At 36.1% G+C, this 12227-nt stretch overlaps 1 protein-coding gene across 1 annotated transcript in view; it reads left to right on the top strand.

Annotated features, from left to right (window-relative positions):
- LOC147012958 (uncharacterized) overlaps positions 1–3866 on the top strand; it is a 65178-nt gene extending 61312 nt beyond the window's left edge. The window contains exon 2 of the mRNA XM_085854356.1: positions 1889–3866. Within this exon, the coding sequence (XP_085710482.1) occupies positions 1958–2347 (390 nt within the window). The 5' untranslated portion in view covers positions 1889–1957 and the 3' untranslated portion in view covers positions 2348–3866. The remainder of the gene's footprint in view (positions 1–1888) is intronic.
- Positions 3867–12227: the final 8361 nt, after the last annotated feature.

The following is a 12227-nucleotide window of genomic DNA, read 5'->3' on the forward strand; positions in this document are numbered from 1 at the left end:
GGTCCCGCGACGAGCGTCTCCACCTCGACCAGGTCGCGCCGTCGGCCTCCCGCCTTCAGCTCCCGGCACCGACGCGAGCACCCCCTCGTCCGTCTTCACCGCCGCCACCTCTCCACAGCTCCGCCGACAACTCGTTCCAACGCACAGCTCGTTCCAACGCGCAACTTCCTTCCAGCTCCACCGACGACTCTCTTGAACTCCGAACTCACTCTTTCCAACGCACACCAACTTTCTGACGAACGCAGGCGCTTATATAAGCCCCGTGGCTTCGCCTTTGACCCCCTGCCTTCGACCTTTCACCTCGCTCCCCATTGGCCCGAGAAAAAGTGGGCGTGAATGCTTTTTGATCCATGAATTTGCATATAGCGACCGCCCTCCAACGCCCTGGAGGCGGGGCCAAATTGCCCCTCGCTCACCGATTGGACGGAACAAAAGTGGGCGTGAGTCGTTTTTGATCCGTTTTTCTGCGGAAAGTCCGTGATGTTTTGTACACGCTGTTCGGTGCGCGCCCTGCACGAGTCCAATACCGGTACCCACAAGCGGCGCAAGAACGGTGGCGATGCGACGGTTGCGAGGTGTGACGGTAAAGGTCGTGGCTGTTGTGGTGAAGCGGCGTTGTGGTGGGTGGTTGATGTTGTGATGACTGTTGAGACGTGGTTGGTGGTGGTAATAATGGCGGTTGGTCCAAAATAAAGATAGTAAAAGAAAAACGGCTATCCTGAAGAGTCGCAGCACGCATGAATGACATTTATTCCCTCTAGACAACGGGTTTGGGCCTAACTACACATATACTTACCGAGATATCTCACCTAAGGGACCTGAATGGTGGTTTGCGAATTTGGTCAACCACAACAATATATATATATATATATATATATATATATATATATATATATATATATATATATATATATATATATATATATATATATGTATATATATATGTATATATATATATATATATATATATATATATATATATATATATATATATATATATATATATATATATATATATATATATATATATATATATATATATATGTATATATATATATATATATATATATATATATATATATATGTATATATATGTATATGTATATATATGTATATATATGTATATATATATATATATATATATATGTATATATATATGTATATATATATATATATATATATATATATATATATGTATATGTATATATATATATATATATATATATATATATATATATATATATATATATATATATATATATATATATATATATATATATATATATATATATATATATATATATATATATATATATATATATACATGAAAAGCATGGTCCGTCCCTACATCCGTGAAGCTGTGAGTCAGTCAGTGACTGTTTGCCTATTAATTGCATACTGTTTGAATGTTGGTTACACACTGCACCTGCGTGTATTAATTAGGTACTCAAGGAGTGTTCTTTTCATGGTTTAGCAGTGTGACGACATGTCTGTTTGAACGTGTTTCACCCTGACTTCACACACATATGTCTATTAATTACATACTATTGGAATGTACCTTTCCACCTTTTGAACTGCTGAGAACCCTTTGACATTGAAGACCCTTTAAAACCCCAAGACCCTTAAGACCCCAAAGAGATGCACAGCCACCAGTTTATTAATGCTTCCATTTTTATTTATGTTGCATACTTTTTTTAGCTGTTTTAATCATGCTTAGCATTGGGAAGAAGAATTCCGAATACAAAGCGGACAAGGACGGGCTATGCATTTTCAGATGCTTTGAAGTTATTCTTGCTCTTACTATGTTGTTTGGCCTTTAGGCTTGACCATCATAACATGCTGCTGTCCTGTTGAGATCTCTCCCTTTCACCTCACCCTCTTCCTTCAGTACTATTGCTGTAAGCGTGAGCCTGGTAAAATTGACGAAGATGAGGCTGAGGAAAGTGTGCAGCTGCACATGCATTGTAATTCCCACCTAACCAGCTGCCACGACACATTACAAAACAACGTGGAACTTCCACCATATCTCGACGATATCACCCAAGAGTCTTGCTGTCTTCACTGTGATTCAGACACAATCAAGGGCTCACTTGATAACAGTTCTGAAGGAACAGTGGGCATTGGTCGCACATGCTGTAAGGCTGGTTTGCCTTATTACATACGGATTCCCACCATGGAACCCATGCGCAATGGTGGATGCCGAGTGCCATTTTCCTCACCTTCTAGTTATCGACAGACCTCTGACATCCAGCCTGGGGTATCAGAGATTCCTGGACAACCACAGTTCATTTCGGGCTCCCTTTGGCCTCAAGTTAGCCTCTCACGGAGCATCAGCACGGACGTGTGATGAGGAGGTGTGTGATTATTTCGCTAAAAGAGCCATGAAATTGTTCGAATGTCACTAACTTTTAAATGAGTGGAAGGTTTTGGTGAGGTATATCACTCTGTGTGTCTTCAAGAAGGACATGAAGTCACTTTTGGCCCCAGCACATTGTCTCAGGGGAAATGGGAAAGATATTCTTCCAGCATATTGTACAACCAGGAATGTTTATGAAAGAAGGACAAGAGGTGAGCCTAATGTTTCTCCTGAAATATAAAAAAAAATCCCAAAAGCAAATGTCACAAGGTATGTGTGAAGTAATTTCAGCGATAAGGAACGATATGCTGCTTGCCTTTGGAAACCAACTTTGCAAACCTAGTTTTGCTGCTCATGTGCAATCATCCTTTGGTAACAAGGCGACCATGTTCCATGGTGGCAAGGAAACCCTTTTTCAGAAGGTTCGAAATGCAGTGAATATTTGAGTCTCCTGATTTCCTGTTGTTACAATAAACAGTGTGAACCAAACGAGGGAGAGGGAAAGGGAGAGGGACATGTGTGTGATCAGTTTGTTTTGGTTCAACAAAAGTTGTTTTTACCAAAAATATAATTTTCTCGTGCTTTTTCTTAACAACCGATTCCCAGTTCTCATGATCGCTGAGCATTTCCGTCTATAATCGTTTTTCATTTGCACTTGTTTCTTTGTACATATCTTGGGAACGATGAGAACAAAAAACCAATGTGCCAAAGCAGGGATATGGAAGAGAGAGAGAAGAGAAAAGAGAGAGGAGAGAGAGAGGAGAGAGAGAGAGGAGAGAGAGAGAGGAGAGAGAGAGAGGAGAGAGAGAGGGGAGAGAGAGAGAGGAGAGAGAGAGAGAGGAGAGAGAGAGAGGAGAGAGAGAGGAGAGAGGAGAGGCTGGGTTTTTTAAAAAAGGGATTGGGGGCGAAAAAGTACCAATGATATGGGTGGCTTCATGAATGCTCAGAAGTTTCAAGTACTATCACATGAAATGGCGATGTGTAAGAGGATTTTAAAATACCCAACATCATGACACCCATTCGCTGTGTGATTATTATTATGGTATCATTAATAACTGGTCTTCTCATCTTCATGCTCCGCAGACAATGAAACAAATTTTTGACAAAATGTGGCACTTGCCTTTTAAGATATTGAATGGTTGGAGGAGGAATGTTATATTTTAATGGGATTGCTTTCCTCAACCAGTTGCCTTTTGTGAGTGATCAATATGGTACAGGAAGTGTTGAATATCAATGCTATGTTGAATATCAATGCTATGTTGAAGAAGAAGACACTCAATTTACAAAATGTACTTTGACAATCTGCTCTGCAGCAACTATCAAGATATCCACAGAATGTTATACACCCTGTAGAATTTGAGATACCAGAGAGGTGAAAATAGTTTATTGTACAATATATGTATACAGGTGATTGATGGAGGAAGAATATCTGTCCCACAGTGAGTCTATTGACCCTAAATTCCCAGCATATTTTACCATCAAAATGTAATAAAATAATTATGAAAATGAATTGTGTCAGTACTTCCTTGTATAGATAGGCCTTGCTGTTTGTTTTATGTCTGAGGTTCAATCGACTTCCACCCTGTGTGTATGTGTGTGTTTCTTTCGAATGAAGTTTTGCAATTGAGAATGTATGTTCATAATGAAGTTCTCCTTGGTTGTTTTTCCTTTGAAAAGATGGTTTGAACCTCAGACAGCACACGTACTTACACCGTTATTAATCCTGGTTAAGGCCAACACTTCAATTTGAAAATGGAATATAAACAGTGCTTGAAGAAAGATTACACCCCATTTCAAAATTTTCACCTTTTGTTGCCTTGTAGCCGGAATTGCATTAAATTGTACTAAATCAGACTTTTTCAACATTTATTTACACGTCGTAACCCAAAACTTCAAAGTAAAAAATAATTTCTACAATTTTCAGAAAATTAATTAAAAATACAAAACTAGAATATCGTGTTTGGATAAGTGACCACCCACCTGATACTAGCAATTGTAAATCAGCTCAGGTGTAACTAATCATCTTCAAAATCTCACACCAAGTTAAGTGGCTCCACCTGTGTTAAATTGTACTGATTCTGATTATTTCAGAATAAAATCAGCTATTTCTGCAGGTTTCCTCTGCTGGGTAGTGCATTTCAAAGCAAAGACTCAACCATGAATGCCAAGGAGCTTTCAAAAGACCTCTGGGATAAAGTTGTGGAAAGGCACAGATTAGCGAGGAGGAGGAGATTGGGACTGCACTCTGTGCAGAGTGTTGGTGCTGCTTCAGCAGTCTCCTTAGCTATTGGGCACAATCCTGGATGGGTCGCCACTCTGACACAGTCTACCACTAAGCTGGCACTCATTTTGCTGACCTCGGAAGGATGATAGGCCGAATTAACCCCACCTGGTATTTATTCAACAGCTGAGCAGGATTTGAACTCAGGACCCCAGGATCCAAAGCCCGCCACCCTAACCATAAAGCCAACACAAGGCATTACAGATTAGGCGATGGGTATAAAAATATTTGAAAGGCTTTGAATATGCACTGGAGAACAATCAAGACAATCATTAAGAAGTGGAAGGTGTATGGTACCACGAATAAGGCTGTCCCTCCGAACTGGATGACCAAGCAAGAAGGAGACTGATCAGAGAGGCCACGAAGAGGTCAATGGCAATTTTGAAAGAGCTACAGCCCTTTATGGCAAAGACTGGTCACTGTGTGCAAGTGATAACAATATCCCAAACACTCCACTAGTCTGGCCTGTATGGTAGGGTGGCAAGAAGGAAGCCATTACTGAAAAAAGCCCACCTTGACTCTCGTTTGAGGTATGCAAAAAAACACTCCAGAGATTCTTAAGCCAAGTGGCAAAAAGTTTTTTCGTCTGACGAAACCAAGATGGAAATTTTTGGCCTAAATGCAAAACGATACGTCTGGTGCAAACCCAACTCAGCACATCACCAAAAGAACACCATCCCAACTGTGAAGTATGGTGGTGGTGGCAGCATCATGTTATGGGGATGTTTCTCATCAGCAGGAACTGGGGCACTTGTCAGGATAGAAGGGAAAATGGATGGAGCAAACAACAGAAAAAACCTTGAGGAAAATCCTGCTTCAGAGTGCAAAAGACCTCAGACTGTGGCAAAGATTTACATTCCAACAGGACAATGACCCCAAGCATACAGCCAAAGCAACATGCAATGTCTTCAGAACAAGAAGATGAAAGTCCTTGCACGGCCCAGCGAAAGCCCACACGTAAATCCCATTGAAAATCTGTGGAAAGACTTGAAGATTGCTGTTCACCGATACTTCCCATCCAACTTGACAGAGCTTGAGCAAATACACAAGTAAGAATGGGAGAAAATCCCCAAATCCAGATGTGCAAAGCTGATACAGACATACCCAAGAAGACTCGAAACTGTAATCATTGCCCAAGGTGCTTCTGCAAAGTATTGACTCAGGGGATTAAATACTTATTGATGCAAGACATTTCAACTTTTCCTTTTAAATTAATTTGTAAAAATTCCGAAAAACATATTTTCACATTGTCATTGTGGGGTATTTTGTGTTGATCGATGATCAAAAATTTAAATTTAATCCATTTGAAATTCAGTCGGTAAAACCACAAAATGTGACAAAAGTCAAGGTTGTGAATACTTTATGAAGGCACTGTATAAAAACGAAAGGTACGTCAAAGCCATGAAGCTGTGAAGCCATGTGACTATTTGTCGATTAATTACGTACTGTTTCAACGTCAGTTTCACCCTGACTTTACACACTTGCAACTATTAATTACGTACTATTGGAATGTACCTTTCAACCCTTTGGACTGCGGCAACCCATTCATCTGTTGAAGGCTCTTTAAAACCCCCAAGAGCCAAAATATCCTGATGACCTAAAATAACCCGAAGACGCAAACGACCCCAAAGACCCTGATGACCCAAAAGTTCCCAAGGACCAAAAATATTCCAAAGACCAAAAAGACCTAGATCACCCAAAAGTCCCTTAGGACCCGGAAGACTCCAAAGACCCAAACTACCCTTAAAGACCCAGAAGACCCAAAATAACCCGAAGACCTTGAAAGATCCTAAAGCCCCCAAAGACCCAAAATGCACCAAAACCAAAACACAACAAAGACACTTAAAGACCCAAAAGTCCCATGGCTCTGGGGAATATATATGTGTATATATATATATATATATATATATATATATATATATATATATATATATATATATATATATATATATATATATATATATATATATAACCTTTTATAAATCTGATCACCATACTTATAAGCATATGCCTTTGCTCTCAATCCAATAAACTCACTCATTACCTTTCCACCCAACTCATCCTTAAACTTACCAATAACCTTTTCATTCTTTTCTGAAAATAACTCACTTTTCTTACTAAAATTACTTGTATCATATACTCCAATATTTTTCTTCACATCTTTATAAACATCAACAGTTTTTATATCGAGAATAAAACTATCAGTGTCCATATACAACAATGAAACATTTTCACCATACTCTTTCTTTAAGCCATTATACAAATAATCATACATCAATATCTTTTATAAATCAAGAACTGCTGTTCCAATATAAATTGGTTTGTCCATTACAATACTTTCCTTTTTCATATGAATTGCAGAAAAGTTCTCTGAAAATCTTTGATAAATCAAGAACTGCTGTACCAATATAAATTGGTTTGTCCATTACAATACTTTCCTTTTTCATATGAATTGCAGAAAAGTTCTCTGAAAAAACTTCTTCTGTCTCAAAACTTGGTTTATTTATCAATCTAGAAGCTTCTTTCAAATATGTTGCAAATCTACTGTTTTGCCTGTTTCTAACATTCTCCATTGTCTTTCCAAAGACAGCATTAATTATTCATCAATTTATAGAATTCCCCTTCAAATTTTACTTTTGTATTTTTTCTCATATCTGTATTGAGTTTAATATACTTTTCCATCCAAGGACTTTGTTTACATTTTAAAACTGAATTTTAGTGACTCTCAATCCTTCTCTCAAAAACTGTTTCAAGCTTCTCTGATGCAAAACATATCCCTCTTTATCATAGAATGTTGTTAATAATTTTTCTGTTGATTTACCTTTAATATTAAAACTTTTATGATAATCACTTAACCATTCTTTCTTTGGGGTTTCTTTCTCACATGCAAAAGGAAGGTCTTTATGCTTATTATGAAGATCACTCGGGTACCTCAAATCAACTTCAAAATAATAACCTTCTTCTTCCTCATTCAATTCCTCTTGACAAGAAATAACAATATTCATCAAAGCCTTTTCATAATCCTTTTCTTCCACCCACTCTAATTTACCATAAGGCAGAGATTGAGACATTGCCCATCCATACACATTATTAGCATCAAAATACATCAAATAATTACTATCTTTTTCACTATCATAATTTGATGATATTTATTATTTGCTTTCACATATATTTTTGAACATACTTGTGATATTCCACCTCTCTTAGACTTCTCAATCATCAAAAGCATATCTACATCACTGATTAAATCAATATCTTTTTTTGTCATTTTAAACAATGCACACCAAGCTAAACCAGGAGCTGTGAAATAGTGGGCAGGGTGTAATCCATAACAATTTTTATTATGACAGAGTGATCTAAAAGCTTCAAACACATCAGCTAACAATAAAACATCTGTTTTTAGATTCAAATCATGATATTCTCCAAGGTTCTGTATCTTAAATATTTTCCAAATTTCTTGTGCGTGTTTATATTCCTTATCACTTATCTCTTCCTCATAAAGGTTATTATAGAAACTTTCTTTTGAAGGAAGTTGTGTTTCTTTAAATCTCATAAATTAATCCATATAATCATGAGGATAAATTCCCTTACTTGCAAGAATTTTCTCTTTACTTTGAATTTCATTCCTTGGTTAAATTCCTCTCTCGTTAGAATTCCCTCTTTAATCAGAATTTCATCTTTAATGAGAATTTCCTTTTTCGTTAGAATTTCATTCATGGTTTGAATTTTCTTTATTATTAGAATTTCATTTTCAGTTAGAATTTCTTCATTAATTTCCTCATTAATTAGAATTTCCTCTTTACTTTGAATTCTCTCTTTAATCTGAATTTCCTCTTTACTTAGAATTTCCTCTTTTGGAAAGAATGAATTAAGATTTGGAAAAGAGTCCGTGGAGCTTAGATTTGATGCGAGGTTGGCTCATGGTGTTCCCATAAACTTGTAAGAATCTACAAACCTAATATGAGTTAAAGGTTTTGTGAATATCATTTTTGTAAATGAAATATACTTTTGACTTGTGTTTGTTCTGGCAGAAATATTCCCTGGTGTTTTTGAAAGTTCATTTATAAATAGATGTGTATCACAGTCAGCACTGTTGTGAAGAAAGACTGGAATAAAAGAAGGAAATTTATAATGAAGATTACAACAGGAATGAGCGGGACCTCTATATTTACCAGTAAGATGACAATGATCCCTAACTTTAGACTCCTCAATTTCCTCCTCACAAATATGACAGATATTGTTCTTTCTAAATTCTAATTTTTCTTCTTCAGTTAATTTCATCGGTTCATTTGTTTCTTTCATTAATTTAGTTAGTCTTATACAATCCTTTTCTAATCGTTTTACAAACTCTTGTGAAGCTTTTTTTCCACTATAATGTTCAAGTTTATTATACTTTTCTCCAACAGATGATTTCATATAATAACAGAAACCACAAGGAATATGTTTTTGATATTTATTTGCATATGATTATTTTGGATTAGGAGAAGCAGTATTTATCTATTTAAGGATACATTCAAAATCAGCATATGTCACAAATGGGTGTATGATAGATTTATTATAATCTTCAAAAGAAATCTTTTCACCAGGTTTAGGCATTGTAATTACAGCTGATATATGATTACTACAATATTTTTCAATGTTGTTCTAATCGTTCTTTTGTATGACATGAATTACGACATCGCTTACAAGGATATATTTTGTTTGCTGTTCTGAATACCTGAGAAGAGATTAATCTTGATAAATTTTTGATGTATGTACAGGGGTTTCCTTATTTTTTGGAGTAGGAGGCTACCATTAAAAAGTAGCAGGTTACCATCACCGCGAGCGAAGCGAGCGCCGCTGTATGGCCGGGATCAAGGGCCCGCCGTGGGCCCTGGAAGTAGGAGGATCCGAGATGGCTGGAGATGCATTCTAGCATGATTTCTGACATGATGAAATAGTTCTCATATTATCATGCTGTTGGGGTGGAAAACTCCACAAAAACAGGTGTTTGTTTTTTCTTTCATTCATTTTATGCATATTTTCCCTCTTCGATTTCATTTTACTTTGTTAAATATTGTTTATTATTATTTTATTGTGTTTTGTTTTGATTTAATAAACAGCTCAAACTAATAACTTCAGACTAGTTTATTGTTTGAAAATGAATGATAAACATGCATTTAACTTCACTAGTTTTCTGATACTTTCTTTATTTGATGTCAGCTAGCTTCAATCAGTCAACCAATCAAACAGTCCAAGTGTGAATACTGCGTCACAGTCACAATCCAAATTTTGTTAAACTTCCACCTTACATTATCCGCCAATATCGTGTTGTTATACCGTCAAGAAAAGCTCGCAAGTCGATGGTACATGCATGTACCTGCGGTACCAGTATTCATTTGGCCAGTTCACAGCTGCTCATACTTGGCCTTCACTTCAGTGAATAAACGGCGATTTTCAGTGCAAATAACCACGAATAATAACATGTACAAAAGCTGATTTAAGCTTGTAGGCTAATTACTTTATAAATGAAAAAGGTACAATGGGTGACCGTGTATTTTGGAGCCGCATCACTTGACAAAAGCTCAAAATGGACGAGGTGAAACACGTGTTTCGTGAAACAACAATGTCGCACTCGCGAGAGTGCAAGTTTAGACCAATTACTGATGGCCAGAAGCTTACCTCCCATGTCTTTGGACTTCTTCGAAAATCCAAAGTCAAACAGGGATTTTCTTTTCGATGCCATCGTTTTGGCACTGAAACTGCGAGGCCTACAAAGTTTATTTTCTTGAGGTCATTGCTGTATGGTATCAGGGTATCAGGCCAACAGTCCAAAACGAGGCTAAAGCAGATAACTCTCTATTGTAGGAGGCGTGTTTGAGCTGCTTGTGTTATTTTTAGGTCAGTGTTGTGCTAGACCTGGCGAGAGTAGTAACAGTAAAAGTAAGCCTGCTTTTATCGAAATACTGTGTTTTTGTCTCGGATTTCAAAACAGGGGGTGTAGAGATTTCGTGGTGACAAAAAAAATAAAAATAAAAATAAAAATAGAAAAATCGGCGCTGAAGTAGGCGGCGACCTTTGACATTTTTTCTCTGAGTAGACGGCTGCGGGTCGCAGGAAACCGGCTTCTAAGGAAACCCCTGTATGTAGAATGTGAATTCTTTCCAACACTAAAATATAAAAGAACAATGTGTGTTTCTTCATTTTTATAGTTGTTTGAAATCTTTAATACCTGAACTTTATTCTCTCTAGTTAATCCATATACATTAAGAGAAAGATTATTCTTTTTCTCAAATTTAGGAATATCTGTTAGTGGCATTGGGAATTTAAAATCTTTAACGTCCAAGGTATTCTCATATATCATATATTGTTTTACTCTTTCTGAATTACAATTTGGTGGATGTAAGTGAGCAAGAACAGACCAGAGAAAACATTTATTATCATTGTTCTTAATATTAACAACTGCCTTCTTTAGTTTTATTTCTTTTGGTAACTCAACATAAGAAGAAGCTTCAAGAGGGTCTGATTTTAGAATGTGCATATGTAAAAAGATGATTTTAAAAAATATTAAATCCACTTCCTACCACTGTATTCTCAACATCCTCCTCTTGTCTTGATAGTTATTCATAAACCCCACTATTCAAAAAATCTTGAAATGATGTTATAAAATGAAGATCTGTTCTCATCTAAGGAGTTTGTTCTTCATCTTGTCTTTTCATATTCATTTTCACTCCCATATAAAACTTTAAAGTTTTCATTTCTTTTAATGTCTTTTTAACAACTTTTCAACATCAGGTTTCACTATTTCAATTGATTCAGCTATTGATGATGGACCGGGTTCTCCAAATTGAAAAATCCTTATTTTTAAATGTCCTTTAAATGCCCCATCAGTGTTTTCAATATAATAGTCTCCCTTTACTTTCAACTCATTCTTCTTGTGTTTTTGTGATTGAAGACGTCTATTATAACTACTCTTCAAAACATACTTTGAGCAGATATCACAATGTTTTCTTTCCAACTCAAGAGGAGATATTTGGCGGAACAGATTAAATGTATGTTGGTTGGTTTGAAGGTGTTTTTTATAATAATTATATTCGTGATTACAAACATCGCAGTACGTTGTATTCACCATATTTATATAATAAAACTTTGCTTAAACTAAAATTTTGATGAAAATTTCGTTTAATTTATAGGTAAATCAGTGCTTAAAACCATTATATCCTCCAACTTTTTTCACTTAATAAATACAATGTTTCAAGACACAAAAGACAAGTTTCAATCAATCTCTTCATTTGTAAAAGATACTGAGAAATATGTCAAGGATGTAAAATTGAACAAAGATAAATATAACAACTATAGGATAAAAACAGTTATGGAAAATAATATGAGTTCTTCAATTTCCTTCAGTGGAAGGGCTTTTAGTATACCTGGAAGAACATCAATTAAAGTATCTCTAACAAAAGTCTCTCCTCTCCTTATGGTATTATATTCAAAACTAGAAAAAGCAATGAAACAAGAAAAAGTATCAAAAAATAAAAACCTTATGGATGAAGCTTTAGAAAGAAAAGATAAGACCATCTGTAATATGCAAGGAGAAATTTATATTTTTTT

The sequence above is a fragment of the Eptatretus burgeri genome, chromosome 14 (genome assembly GCF_056783735.1).
Source record: "Eptatretus burgeri isolate ZD-2024b chromosome 14, Ebu_testis_v1, whole genome shotgun sequence".
NCBI lineage: Eukaryota > Metazoa > Chordata > Myxini > Myxiniformes > Myxinidae > Eptatretus > Eptatretus burgeri.